Raw genomic sequence first — 15170 nt, 5'->3', positions numbered from 1 at the left:
GCATGTCCTCGGTGCTCCCTGAGAGCTCAGCAAGCCAAGAGCAGAGAGCAAAGTGATCCCTGTGCCCAGACCCGTAGCCGTGTCTGGACGGGGATCCCTTCTCTTAAAGTGAGGCTAGTAAGTGTCACTCCACCACAGTCCCCGGAGAAACCCGTGTGAAGTGGGGTTTGCGTGAAGATACAACCTTCCTATCGCTGCAGAAGTGCCAGGACAAAACGAAACAGCCCCAGAGCAGAGCTCAGATGGAAGCCTCATCCATTACCCGCCTCTTCCCCTAGAAAGACAACCCTCATTTGTTATTTCCAGACTGTTTTCATTTTACTTACAGCGTGTGAAAAGCATCGAATTGGGAAATAAATAATATTTTTTCCGAACAGAGGTTTTGGAATCACTTCACAGATTTTGGAATTATTATCCTGTTTCCAAATGTTTGGTTTGTGTATCATTTCTTCATTTATATTTGTGAGCTCTCTGTTGCAAATGCCCTCATTTGGAAAACTCTGACAGAAGTCTGAATGAACTCGGTTGTTTGTCTGTGTTCATGTCTCATTGAGAGATGCCTCCTCCCTGTATTTTGAAGTGCAGCAAAATCTTGCATGCAGTTTGGGAAAGAGGTGTTTGCTAGAACATTCCTTTCCATTGCAGTAGTTCTGCACTGACCAGTTCTCCTCTCATTAGCATCCTTGTGTCCAGGTTCTCCTCTCTACAGTAGCTCTTCCCGTTAACAGGAAATTAAGATTCCTTCTCCACCTTCTGTTCAGAAACTTTCCCTTGTCCCTCTTGTCCCACTGTCGGAAGCCTAGACTTGCCCTGGCTGTCAGCCCCCTCCCTAAATGGCTCCAGCGTCCCCAGGCCACACTGTTTTCATGGGATTCCTCTAGCCATCTCCTTTGGGTCAAGCCTTTCTCCTCCCTGCACAAAAAATACTGTGCCCATTCCAGCCCGACCCCCATGTATGCTCCCAGTCCTAAAGAATCACCTTTTCTCTCCTTTGTTATCCGTACTCTGTTCATTAGGCAAAACCCACAGGGAGCCCAGCTGGTGAGAAAGAAAGGGGAGGTTCAAATCCAGAGATACTTCTTTCCTCATTTATCTCTGAAAGACCAGACTTGTCATCTAACTGAGGGTCTTTTCACCTGCCCTGTCTTCTCTCTCCACAGCCCCTTCCACTGTTCCCATCATGCACCAGGTCAGTGCCACCATGAGGAGCATCACCTTGTCATGGCCACAGCCAGAGCAGCCCAATGGCATCATCCTGGACTATGAGATCCGGTACTATGAGAAGGTGAGGCCTGCTGCCATTCAGTGGAGGGTGGCCCGCGGAGGGCACATGTGGGCAAGCTGGAGGAAGTCCTGAGGGAAGGAGGAATCTGCCGATGGAGGCCAGAATCTCCTTGGGAGAGTTTGTTGGGTCTTCCTTGGCAAAACTCCCCAAAGTCTGGACACTGTCCATGCCATTCTCTCAGGAGAGAATCTTCCAGACTACTACCCTGCTGTCTAAATGGCTCAGTGCGGGGGCGCCTGGGTGGCTCAGTGGGTTAAGCCTCTGCCTTTGGCTCAGGTCGTGGTCTCAGGGTCCTGGGATCGAGCCCCACATAGGGCTCTCTGCTCAGCGGGGAGCCTGCTTCCCCCTCTCTCTCTGCCTGCCTCTCTACCTACTTGTGATCTCTGTCTGTTAAATAAATAAAAAATATTAAAAAAAAATAAATGGCTCAGTGGGCTGGTAGGGCCAGGACCAACCCCATTTTCCCAGGCGTGTGTTTGCTGTACTGACACAGATGCCACAACACTGCCACGTGTCCCCGAAACTTCCCAAGAGTTTGTGATTTTGCAGACCAGTGTTTTCCAAAGTGTTGGACCGTGTTCTTCCGATATAAGTTTGTTTATTTATAAATCGTATGCTTGTAACACCGCGCTAGTATATTTATAGAGATTAAAACATGTAAACGGAAATGTAAAAGGATCAGCTAGAAATTATTAGAAATAGAAATTTGTGTGTTATCTACTGACTGTTCTTTAGCAGCTGTTCCTGGGACCCACAGCAGGGCACACACTGCCAAGAGGAGGGAAATGGTGCCCTGTGGAGCAGGCCCCCTTGGTCTCTGTGGGGGAGGCACCATGTTAAACTGTACCATTTGCAAAATCCCAGGAAAACACTGACCCAACACGCTGTTTGTGAGAACACCAGATTCATTTCCTTGTTCTGCAAGCATTTATCGAGTGCCTGCTATTTGGCATGTACTATTTGTGATATATTAATGATCTAAACAAAGATTCCTGCCCTCCCAGGGCTTACTTTCTGACTGAAGGAGACAGAAAATGAACACAATAAATAAGGATATCATAGGGTATGTTAGAAAATGAACCATGCAAAGGAAAATAGAAAAAGCAGAGAACGGCAAATGTGATCAAGAGGGTCAGGATTGGGGGAGGAGCAGGTTGTGGAATTAAATAGAATGGTAAAGGGAGGCCTCTTAGAGCAGGTAGGTTCCAAGTAAAGACTTGAAAGAGGTGAGGTTATTGTGAAACGGGGGAGAGAGGGTCAGATGCCTATGCAAAGGCCCTGAGGCAAGGTCATGACTAGTGACTCTAGGAGCAGGAAGAAGACCAGCATGACTGGAGTGGTACAAGCGATGGGAAAGTAGCAACAGGTGAGAGAGATAACCATGAGAGGTGACCATGCGGGACCTTAGAACTTCAGCTCTCCCACTGAGATGGGCTCTGTAGCAGGGTTAGGGGCTGAGGACAGACAAAATCTGACTTATATTTTAAGAGGATCATTCAGCCGTCCCATTAAAAACCAGCCTGCTAGATTACAATCAGCTAGAACAAGGATGATGGGATGGAACAAGGATCCACTGGGATGGAAAGAGAGGACCAGGGAAACAGTAAATTTCAGATACAGAAACCAAAGACAGAGCAGCTGGATTTCTTTTTTTTTTTTCTTTTTTTTTCCCTTTTTTTTCTTTTTTTTTTTTTTAAGATTTTATTTATTTATTTGTCAGAGAGAGAGAGGGAGAGAGAGCAAGCACAGGCAGACAGAATGGCAGGCAGAGGCAGAGGGAGAAGCAGGCTCCCCGCTGAGCAAGGAGCCCGATGTGGGACTCGATCCCAGGACGCTGGGATCATGACCTGAGCCGAAGGCAGCTGCTTAACCAACTGAGCCACCCAGGTGTCCCGAGCAGCTGGATTTCTAGCAGGTTGGAGTTCAGACTTGGGAAGGTTTGTGCCCGGCCTGATAGAAAGATGTCCTTGATCATTTACCTAAAAGGGGACTTGCTATGGTAGAGCATGATTGAGGTAAAGGAAGGGACAGAAACAGCTCAATGTCTAAAACACCTCTGAGAGGGAAACAGGAAGCTAGAGGTCCATGTTTGCAGTCCAGGAGAGAGGACCAGCTTAGACAAATCCATCTGGAAGTTGTCAGTACATAAACGGTATGAAAGCCCTGAGGCTGGTGGAATCACCCAGGGGGCAGTGGAAATCGGAAGACGATCAGGGATGGAGACCTGCAGCCCTCTGGCATGGAGGTTGTGTTGAACAGTGGAACATGACTGCCTTGGGAAACAGGACCCTAGTTTCCGGTGTCCTCTGTAGCTAACCAGCCATGCAGTCATGCTTAAATTACTTAGACACACTAGGTCACAGTTTTCACTTCCATAAAATGGGAGCAATTTACATCCCCAAAAGTGGAGGGCCAGATGGATCTCTAATCCAGTCTGTAAGGAGATACACCCTTTGGCCCTTTCAGAAGAACCTACGAGCAAGGTGAGAATTAGGGAGCATTCTGTTCCATTTAGAGAATATCGGGGTTTCTAGACAGTCAATTCAGATAATTCAGTGAATTGGGGGTAATGTAAACCATCTGGATTTGTAAGCAACCATTATATCCAATCAGCTTTGAACTTGGGCCCCTCATTTGCTAGATATCTTCTATCAGTTACTAAAGTACATGTTGGGTTTCCACAAGATTTTGGACCAATCTGTTTGGACCAGTTGTCCACATAGTCTCATCTCATCATCAAAGTCGCCTTAAGAGTCCAGTAGAGGATCTCGTGTGACCAGTATATGATGCAATGTCAGAATCACCAACAAGATGCCCACTTCCCACACACACTTGAACTGGAGCCTTAGAAGATCATCTCAGAAAAATCACAGGAATTTCTCCCTAGTCTGCCCCTATCGGGTATCAGGAGCTTTGTAAACATTACCTACTTTTCTCCTCACTACCCAGTGTGGTAAATGTTTGTATCATTGTTACGGGGAAAGGAACCACTGCACGAAGAAGTTCAAAGCAAAACAAAACTTGCTCTCAAACACACAGCTAGGAAGTGAGCCTACAGCCAGGTGTGGCAAGTGGCAGGACTGGAGAGGGGCTGTATACATGGGAGCCACCTGCCCTCCACCTCGTCCGCCGGCTGAAGGCATCCACCCCAGGATGGAGGTGGGCTTCCTGACAGGTGCCTGCCGGGATCCCTGGGCTCCTCCCTCCCCAGCCCACACCCCAGCTCCTCAGCTACTTTTCCCTTTACATGCACACCTCCTCCTTTGAAACACTGTAATTAACTTCAACTTCTGATGCTATGAAGGAAGCTTAGTCTCCCATTTCAGACCACGTCCCTACTTTTCAGTAATTTATCCTAATTATTAACAGACACACGGGCACAGCAGCTCCATGCCTGAGGCAGCTTCCACACCTCAGTGAAGCGTATTATAGTCCTCGCTCCAGAGGATGGAGTGCTTTCCTTGGGAACACGGAAGATTCTTTGGCAAAGCATTGGTTACCATTCAGTATGTTACTATGGAACTCTAAATTTCACTTACAAAGTGCTGGACCGTAAGATCTGTTCCATTGCCTAGACCATTTCTAATGCAAATAAAGAAAAAGACACTATCCTACGAGGGTATTTTGAAATAACCACAGTGATCACAATTCACCATACACTAAGTACCTATTATGTGCCAGATATACACGGATCCATGAACTCTGAGCCCTAAAAGAAATAAAAGAAAGATGCTTGCGAGCCAGGTATAACCAATTTATAGATGATGGCACTAAGTCCCAGGAAGGTCCAATGACTTGCCCACGACCACAAAGAACCAGAGCTACGGACGTTCTTATTATATTCCGGTGGTGCAAACTTCTGAGCTCAGTGTTGAACTGGATAATAATTCTGCTGATGCCAAGGATCTCAAAATGAATGTGGCCTCTGAAATATGAGAGCGCATTTTCATTTTAAATGCAGATACTTCAAAGCAGAGTGAATTGTCTTAAAAGATGCAAACACAGGAGAACTCAGCCTGGTAGACATCCTGGGTTCAATCCAAAGAAACAAAACCACAGTGCCTCCATTCTGTGTAGCTTCTACTAAGCCAGGAGTCAGCAGAGTTTTTGCGTAAAGGACCAGAGGAGAAATATTTAAGTCTGTGGCCACACAGTGTCTGTCCCGACTACTCAACTTGCCTTCATAGAAGAAAAACAGCCGTACACAATAGATCAGAAGGCAGACATGGCTGGGTTCCAATAAAACTTTATTTATAAAAACCAGGAGCTGGCCATGGACCATAGTGTTCCAACCCCTGAAAACCCTCCCTGGGTCTCCTACCTCACGCCACCCTCTCGATCTGTGCTTGGCATACCTCTCCATTTCAACTCTATGAATAGAATCAATGAGGCTTTGGCCTCCTCCAACAGCTCATTAATAGAGAGCTCAGATGCCGTTGAGCTGATGACACTCCCGGAGCCTCTCCATGCTCATCTCCTTCCCATTTTAATATGCTCCCATTCATCATTCTCTCTTGTTTACTGTCTTGTAGCACTTTTCACTCCTGGTGTCAGCGCTTGTAGGCAAACCATGGGAGGGGCAGCTACACCTGCTCTCAGCTGTCTCCATGATTAAGCTTTCAGACGTTTACTTGCTCTTCATAATAACTGTCTGGGCCGGAATGGGTTGGGTGAGGCCTTGGGACTTTCTGCCCTTCATATTTTTGGATCATTTTCTCCTAGAAACCCTTTCAGAGCTTGGCAATATCTTGTGCTCGATCGATGGGTCCCAATAACCGGTGTGAAGTATGGTGTTTATTCATTCATTTAGCACAGAATCCTTGAGCACCCTGGCGGTTTGGCGTCAGCCCTGTCCTGCGTGTCGGGGATGGGCGCCATGGTCTGTGCCCTCAACAGCTAGTCTCCTCCTCGCTCATGCTTACAAAATCAATCATGACACCATATTAAAAAAAAAAAAAAAGGCAAGCAATCATGCTCTTCGCTCTCACTCATTTGTCTAAGGTTGATTAATGGTGTTGGAGGGAACAAGGACGACGACTCATTTTAATCACTGAACTTCTTGAAGAATGTGTGGGCTATAAAGTGATTATGGGGTAATGTTTTCGTCCTCACAATCAGAAGACAAATACACCAAGAAGCAGTTTTCAGGAAAAGAGTGGCCCCGTCAGTGTTTTAATTCTTTCAAGCGGCACCTAATTCCACAGATTCCAGCAAAACCAGAGAATCCAGACAGCTGCCTGCTACCCAGATTTTGTACCGATGGCATTTTATCCTAATTTGCAAGGCGGTGAGGTGCTTTTTGTAATTTCGGGTCTCAGATCTCCAGTGTGTCGAGATAGCAATGACCAGAGCTCTGGATGCTATTCCTTCTGTAGAGGACAGCCTTCTTTCTGCCAGATCGCTGTCAGCCTCCTTATCAGCCTGATGGGTGACCCTCTGCTGTTCCCCCGAAGTCCCCCAAACCGCCTTCTGCCAAGTCACTCAGTCACTACTACTGTTGGCATCTGCTCATTTGCTGGTCTGTCCCACAAGATTTTGTGTCCCAAGGAAAGGGGCCGTGCCTTGGTCCCTGCAGCCTGTGTGTAGTGTGGTAGTGTGTCATGGTAGTGTGTCATGAATGCAGCTGCCTGGCCCGAAGATTGAGTGAATACCCATCAGGTCACCCTTGTCTTTATATATTTTAAAACACTGGCATTTAAAAAAAATCATCACACTATATTCTTTTGTCCTGGGTCAATTTCCCAAACTTCTGGGGCTTGTCTGAGCATATAGCTTACGCACCTCTTACCATCAGCTTCCCTGCATTTGTCAGCATGCCTCTCAAACTGTTGTGTCGAGAACTCATCACAGGACCCCAGATGTGCACACGGGGCTTGGGAGCTTTCCTCTCCGTGACCCAAGCTCTTCAGTTTCACCGATGCTCCCCATTCTGCTCCAAAATTGATGGTGCAAACAGGGGCAGACCCAGACTCAAAACTTTTGTTCCTGCACACTTGGAGATAACCCACAATCTCTAGGATGTGCACATGGAAACGACCAGAGGCCAGGCTGGTATCTACAAGGGAGCTGAGAGTAGGATATAACGATAAAGAGGAGCAATGAAAACAGTCCATGGGAAGCCTTCCTGGAAGAGGAGGCCTTAGAGGTGTGGGCACTGGGAATGGGCAGCTTGCAGCGGAGCACTGGAGAGAAGCATTTTAGACAGGCAAAACAGCCTAAGCAAAAGGCCGTGGGTCTGGGGGTGTGGTTCCTGGAGGGACGGCAAGGTAGCAATTTGGGGGATGTGAGATTAGAACTGCTTCCTTATGACAGGCCTGTCAACCTAGATTTAGGAATTTTGTTTTTATTAGGTCATAGCTTTAGGGAAGGTCAGAGATCTTTTTTAGAAAAGAAGTTGGGGGATTTGGTGGGGTGAGAGTAGCAGAAGAAATGGGAGGCTACAAACGTGTAGGCAGAAATGAAATGTTCCATAAGATCCGTAGCAAAGAGGAAGCACCCAAGAAGGGGACCCCCACAGGTGGAGGAGTCGGAAGGGTGAGAAGCAGAAGCAAAGCCTGTGCGGGTAGCAGGGACTATCCAAAATGGCCTCGGGCTCTGTTGCAGAGTGGACACCAAGTCACTCAGCTAAGGACTAGGACTTGAGGGGGCTTAAAGGGTGATCTAGAACAGGCACGGTGAGGAGTGACCAACTGGGAGATCTTGAGTGAGGAGAGAAAAGACGAGGCCTCAGTAGGAGCAAGAAAAAGGGCAGATGTTGTCCAGTTTGCTTCTACTGACCTCAGAGACGCCACAGGGTTTTGCAAAGATGCATGTGTTCTGTTATTCTGTCCGTGAAACCCTGGCAGGGAAAGGAGCAGAGAATGACAGTGAATCCCCCAGCCAGGCCAGGAGAGCCCAGCCGTTTGCTCAGAGCTTTCCTTTAGAGAGCAACCCCCCGCCCCACAACATGACACACAGCTGATTCTTCATGTCCTTGGTCCAGGCCAGACTGTCCCCCATTCAGAGGGAGGGCCTGGGGCTGCTGGCAGCGTCCCACTCAAGGGGCCTGGGGGCTCCAGGGCAGAGCAGGGGGGATGGGGCTCTCAGGAGCGGGCTACAAACTGTTCTTGCTCTTGATTTCAGGAGCACAATGAGTTTAACTCCTCCATGGCCAGGAGTCAGACCAATACGGCACGGATTGACGGCCTACGGCCCGGCATGGTGTACGTGGTCCAAGTGCGAGCCCGCACGGTGGCCGGCTATGGCAAGTTCAGCGGCAAGATGTGCTTCCAGACACTGACGGATGGTAAGAGGCGGGCCGGTGAACTGGTACAGGACCAGCACTTGGGGGTGGGGGGAGTCAGGGGGAGCCCTCAGAGGCTGCCCTCGCAGTCCCAGTATCAACCTGTCACTGCGTTCTGGTGCCGCTCCCTTGCCTCTGGAGGGGCCGTACACACTTTCGTGACTTTCACAAGGCAGGGCATCTGCCTGAAGTCTGGCCTGTTTCTCTCCCAGCATCTCAGGGGTTGGCCTTCGAAGGGTCTCTGCTCCCTGAGCAGAAGGTCATAGCATTGAGACCCACACGAATCTTGGGGGCCATGTGCCCTCCTGCCTCTGGCTCAGGGCCTGGTGCCTCCACTATTTTATCCTTACTCCCACTTCACCTCCTCTTCTGGGGCACTGGGAGCTGAGCCTAATTGCTAAGGTGCCCAGGAAGGAAACAGAAGGGCAAGAATGGGGACCCAGCAGTCCCTTGTACCCAGCAGCTCAGCTTATTTGAAGCAGCTTCAGATGGGACTTCAGTAGGTTCTGTGTCACCAGAGATAACAGACACTGTCTTCCAAACGATCCCCAAGGCCAGAAAGTCTGTCCCTCAAAATACTTCCACCTTTGGGCTTTGTTAGTTCCCTGTTATAACGATCTCTCCCAGTCCTCTGAGAGTACCCTTTTGAATGGTCATGGAAGTCTGATTTCCCTGAAGCCTGAGCTCTGAGCATGGCTACCTTCCTGGGCTCACTCACTCCCTTCACCAGCCATTTACCATGGTGCGTGCTTTTATTTATCTACTTACTATTTATCTATTTTATTTATTCATTTATGAGCTGTTGCCTGATAGTTTTCCAAATATCAGTCTATCCTCACCCTCTTCAACTGAAAGCCTTTCATTTTTTATGTATTACTTACATTGTGTACAAAATAGTTTGCCCTTCCAGAACCTATTACTTTAGGCCAGCACTCTCAGACTAGACACGTGATAGGACTTATGGGTTTTTTTTCTTTTTTTTATTTACTCCCATTAAAATTTTTAACAATTTAAAAATCCAACAGAAATATTTTAAAGATCAGATGATTTCACGTGAGAACAATAATGTGCTTATTCTTGGGAAAAATTTCGAAGAAGCCAGTGCTGGTGGGCTCTGTACCCCAGCTGGGAGGGGGCTGCCCCGTGGTGGGCCTGCGCCTTCCCAGTGATTTGTACCCAGATGCTTTCATGTGAGCTTTCACGTAAGCTGGCTCCTGTAGGTTTGGTCTTTGCAACCCGTTTTGAGGGTGTTTTTTTTTTTAGGTGAATCTTCACTCATAGTTTAAGGATGGTGAAATGGGGTGGAAAGGCCAACCAGTTTGCTCAGATGAGTGACGCTGCCAGTATGAAAAGAACGCAGGCTGTCGTCTCCTGTTCCCGAAGGACTCTGTCCTCTCTTTGCACCTCACTTACCATCTCGATTTATGGGCACTTTGGCATCAGGAAGTACACAGGGTTAAAAACCCAAAACTCAGAATGCTCTGAGCCCTTGGCAGTTCTGCTAGACAAATCAAGAAGTAACAAATTTCTCCCAAGAAGACTATTCCTTTTACATTTGGCAGTTAAGTTTTATAAACCCAAGAGGGACTAGATGTAAGAGAGTTTTGGTAAGTGGCCAAATTCAGGAGTATTTATCTTAATGACTGAGGTTCACACATCGGTAGTAATTAAGTTCACTTAGGCTTCAGGCCCTGTGTTTAGCACGAAGGTGAGTCTGAAGGGTGATCAATGGTAGGGTTGTTGGAGCAGGGAGGACCTGTGGGATTCTGCCCAGGGTCAAAGACCACACTTTGGGGGGCAGGGGACCACCACATGCCTGCAAAGACATCATGGCCCTGGGCTGCTGTTAGCTACAGTGTGCCTACTTTTGGCTTAGCTGTCTTTTTTTTTTTTTTTTAAACCCACTCATAAAGTATGGTATTTGCATGTTTATCAAACAGTCCAGGAGATTCTTAGGCTCCCTGGTGTTTGAGAGTCATCCTTCAATTCCGTGAGCGGAAGGAGACCCTTCTACATATAAGGATGTTGGTTCTTGAAGCTTCTCATTCTTTAGAAATCAGTTTTAAAGACTGAAGGTCACATTGCTTTATGAAGTTTTTAAGTTATAAAGATGTTTTTTATGGACTCTTCACTGTGATTCCTTGAATTTTCTTTATTTTTTTTTTGTGCCAAATTATTTTTTGTTAAACATACATGTTCCAGAATGCTCTCAGCTGAGGGAAGTTGAAACTCTACCCTCAGTCTTTAAAATTGCTGTCTATGGAGTGGTTGGCCTCAAGAATCACATCCTTGTCTTTGGAAGGCTTTCTCCACCCACAGACATGAAGAGTGGTTCTTAAACTCTGAGAAGCATGAGAAGCACCCGGAGTATTTGGTACACATGGAGATGTCCTGCTCTCCACTCAGAGGTTATGATTCAGCAGATCTGAGGAGAGGCCCGGAAATAATCATATTTAATCACTGGGCTCAGATGATTCTGATGCAGGGCACGGGGAGCGTCGCTTCCAGAACTGCTGCCATCAGGGTTGCCGGGTAAAATACAGGATGGCCAAATAAATTGAAATTTCAGACAAAGAGTCAACAATATTTAAGTCTGAGTATCTTCCACACAATGTTTGGGGCATACTTCGACTAAAACATTATTCATCGTGTATCTGAAATTCAAATTTAACTGGTGGGTCCGTGTTTTTATTTAGTGTATCTGGCAACCCTCACTGTAACAGAACATATAATATTGATCTCCATGTGCCTCTGTCCTGAGCACCCGGTGAAAGAATGGCCACAATTATTATTGTGCCAGCCGGGCCAAGGGGTTTCTACGGGTTAGGGCAAAAAGTATTAGTATTGGGGGCACCTGTGATAGTGTAGATGTTGTGAAATATGCCTCACATAATTTGATCATTTTAATATTGCTTTTTTTTTTTTTTTTTTTTTAAGCAGAAAAGAGTCTGCGGGTCAGAGGGACTAAAGATTTTGTGCAAGAGCACAGGGCTCTCATGCGGGAAAGCCAGGCTCTGGGCGAGCTCTCGTCCTCTGTGACTCAGGGACTTCCCTTCCCCCTGCGTCATACAGCACGGTTCTGACCTTGGCAGAGGCCTTGATTCTGTTCTTGAATGGGAACTGTGGAGTGCTGGGTCATTTCCGGCCATTCCTTTGCACCTGGTGCAGGGCTGCCTGGCCGCAGATATTCTGGAAATATCTGCTCCATGAGTCTGTGCGCTCTGCTGTGTTTCAACACCTTTCTGTTTTAGAGATACTTCCGCAGGGGTTTTTCAGTCTTCCCCTTAGTGTGACTGACCCGTCTTGGAGAGACCTTCCAGATGAGGGGATGTGGACTGGTGTCACCTCTGCTGTGGGGACAGATGTCATCAGCATTTAGTTCTCAGCTTCTCTCTGTTGCTGCTGTTTTGTTTTTTTGGTGGCTGTCATCTGGTTTTAGTTGTTGTTACCTGTTTGTGATTGGAGATCACTCTTTGCTTCCATTGGGCTTCCAGCTCTGAAGCAGAGAAGCTATACTCTACATGTACATGCAGATGTCTATTTATCATGTCTTTGGTGTCCTGTGCTGAGTCCCAGTGGTATGGGAAGGGCATGTGGGAAGGACTTAAATGCCTCTTTCTCCCCTAGATGACTACAAGTCCGAGCTGAGGGAGCAGCTGCCCTTGATTGCTGGCTCTGCGGCTGCCGGGGTGGTGTTCGTAGTGTCACTGGTGGCCATCTCCATCGTCTGCAGCAGGTAGGCCTTCCGCTTCCATGCCCGCCAGCTCGCCTCGGATCCAGGAGGCCCCTTGCCATGTGCAGGCCCCTCCTGGGCCACACAGACTGGACGGGGCCTAACGGTTTGCAGACATGCTGTCCAGCTCATGGTCATCCCTCCGTCTCACTCCGTGGGCAGCCTAGAATTCGCCAGATTATGTGTTTGCTCTGTGCCTGAGAGCTGGGCGAGGCTGTGAGTCAACAGCATCTGTCCTTTCATTCCCCCTCCGTGTCAGAGTGACAGTTCCCAAATTGCATTTGACCCACCTGAGCATCGCACGCCGCATGACAGCCCATCCTCTGGTTAGAGAGCGGAGGCCCCCGACAGAGGGCACAAGGCAAGCGGGCAAGAGGGGAGCCATGGAGGAAAACAGGAACTCTGAGCTCTGCGGAAGGGCGGGCCCTTAGGCCTTGTGAATTTTTCATTTGGTTTCTCCTGCCTTCAGGGCTTAGCCCAGATTCGGCTGCTGTGGAAAGCGGCGGAGCTGGCTTCCCCGGAGTTGTTCCCGCGAACTGATGGCTGTCCTCGCGAACTGATGGCTGTCCTCAGCATCTCTGCCCCCTACTGATGGGGGACCCACGGCCCCGCCTGGCCTTTGAAAGACCTTGACTGGAAAGCTGATCTGGGTGCTCACGGTGGTGGTCAGGCCAGGAAGCAGGATGGGAGCTAAATGTTAAAGTGAGAGAGCTCCCGCTCCCAGCTCCGGGGGATGCCTGAGTGAGCCTCCACGGGGACAGGGGAGCTGGGCGGACACCAGAGCGGGGCAGCGAGCCTGGGCCCCAGCTGAAGGAGCTCCTCTTGCTTGCCTCCACAGGAAACGGGCTTACAGCAAAGAGGCTGTGTACAGCGATAAGCTCCAGCATTATAGCACCGGCAGAGGTGAGTAGAAAGAACACACCCACCGCGGGGTACAGGAGGTGAGCGCTTGGACTACTCCCTATAGCCAGACTGGCTGGTCCCGACTGCAGAACCCCTTCTAGCCCCCAGAGCCCCAGCAGACGCCTCTCTCTGCAGGTTCCCCTGAGCCACAAGCTGCCTGCCCCTTCTGCTGTCTGCCGTGGTGGGCACTCATTGGGTGCCCATTGGGTAGATTATCTTCCACATTGATAAGCCCATATAGGACACAGAATGCAGGGAGAAGATTGGGTTTAGCAAGTCAACGAATCCTGAAATCAGACTCAGTGGGAAAGGATGGAGGGTTCTCTATTAACATCTTCTGCCTTATCTTATCCAATTGAGCGGCTGGGGAATGTGTTAGCCAAATTCACAGATAAGTCAGAGAACATGAATGCAGGGAATTAAAAAGATAGCAGAGCCCAAGAGGCCGTCGTGTTGGGATATCTCCCAAGTGTTTTCTTTTAAGCAGTACGTTTAAAAGTTTTTCTCACTCATTATCCTACCCATCTCTCTTTTTAAACCTATGTGTAATATTTTTCTAACTAAAATTCTTTGTCACCAACGTACAGTGTAAAGTCCTGTGTCAAAATGATTCTTTTATCTGTGTCATTACAACATTGCAGGATCTGAACAAGGTCCCCCTAGGTCAGCTGGGCCACTTCCCCACTTCCAGAAAACTTAGCTCCCCAGGCCATGTTCTCATTCTAAATAACTCCCTTGGAATTCCCCAGATGCCCCCAGAAATCCATGCCAGCCCTTTGCACTGTGCTGTCACAGGCTCCTTCTGGAAGCTGCGTCTCACCTAAACTCCTCCCTGCTCAGTGCAATGCCCCCCACTTCTTCCTGTTTGCTCAGCAGTGAGCATGGAAGACAGACCTTGTGGACACACATGCATACACACCCTCAGCCTGCCTTCCGTGGGCAGCTCCTGGAGCAAACACGGGCTCAAGGGTAAATTTTCTCCCAGACCACACTCTTCCCTTCTCCAAGGGTTCACCAAGGCAGGAAGGTGAGGCTGGGACTGTCACCCAGCAGCCCCACCTCAGAGGAGCCGGTGCCGGCTGGGGCGGTACAAAGGCCACTCTGGAAAATCGGCTTTGTTCTCTGGGAGGCTTTCAACCCAAGACCAAGAAACGGCCATGGGTCTGTAGAGGACGGAGCCTCCAGCGGCTGGCTGCTGTTCCCAGGCACTTGTTACTGGGAGGGAGGTGGGGGCTCTGGGGCGCTGAGACTCTCCCACAGGGGACCAAGCAGCAGCACCAACGGTTCGGGACTGGGAGAGTGGCCCTCGTCTAAGGTTACCAGCAAAGTTCCTGCAACACTCAGAATCCCATCTACCTTCCTTCTTTCCCTGTCCTGGCCACTCTGTCCTCCATTTTAACCAGTTGTAACTGGTTTCCCAGGGCTGTGTTCTCAATCTTTTCCTACGTCCTGACTCTGAGCCTCACTGCAAAATCTATAGATGCGTTTACCTATTTTAACATGTGCATTTGCCCTTCCAGCCAAGGCCTTAGCTTCCTCAGCTGAAAAACACAGACTTGGATTTATCTTTGATTCTCAAGGGAGGGTTCCACAGCCCTCCCTCTACTGAGCATCAGAATTACCTGAAGGCCTTTCTCTACCCACCCTGCTTTCCCACCTCTGCCTCGGGATTCTGACACCACTCCCACCCACCCCCTGCTCTGGGCTAACTCCTGGCCATACTAAGAGCCACTGTGAAGTCCAGTTCCAATTTGGCATCTTGTGAGCTCTTTTGAGGACACATTTAGAGATGGCCATGTCCACCTGATTGCAGAGGATGCCACATCGGGTTCAAGAGGAGGAATGCCATTTTGGAGCCTAGAGATGACATGGGGTGAGAATGGGGTGCCCTAAGAAGGAGCTCCCCTTTTTAAAAGACCAGCAAGCTAAGCCTTGTCACTCTTTGGGCAGGGTATACAGAGGGTCCC

The 15170-nt window shown here is 48.8% G+C and overlaps 1 protein-coding gene across 1 annotated transcript in view; it reads left to right on the top strand.

Annotated features, from left to right (window-relative positions):
* EPHB1 (EPH receptor B1) overlaps window positions 1–15170 on the top strand; it is a 430594-nt gene that overhangs the window by 335923 nt on the left and 79501 nt on the right. Inside the window, exons 6-9 of the mRNA XM_047736385.1 lie at window positions 1161–1285; window positions 8408–8570; window positions 12195–12303; window positions 13139–13203. Coding sequence (XP_047592341.1) covers window positions 1161–1285; window positions 8408–8570; window positions 12195–12303; window positions 13139–13203 — 462 coding nt within the window. The remainder of the gene's footprint in view (window positions 1–1160; window positions 1286–8407; window positions 8571–12194; window positions 12304–13138; window positions 13204–15170) is intronic.

The sequence above is a fragment of the Lutra lutra genome, chromosome 1 (genome assembly GCF_902655055.1).
Source record: "Lutra lutra chromosome 1, mLutLut1.2, whole genome shotgun sequence".
Classification (NCBI taxonomy): Eukaryota; Metazoa; Chordata; class Mammalia; order Carnivora; family Mustelidae; genus Lutra; species Lutra lutra.
Note: the sequence above shows the minus strand (reverse complement) of the source record. Positions and strands in the feature narration are given on the sequence as shown.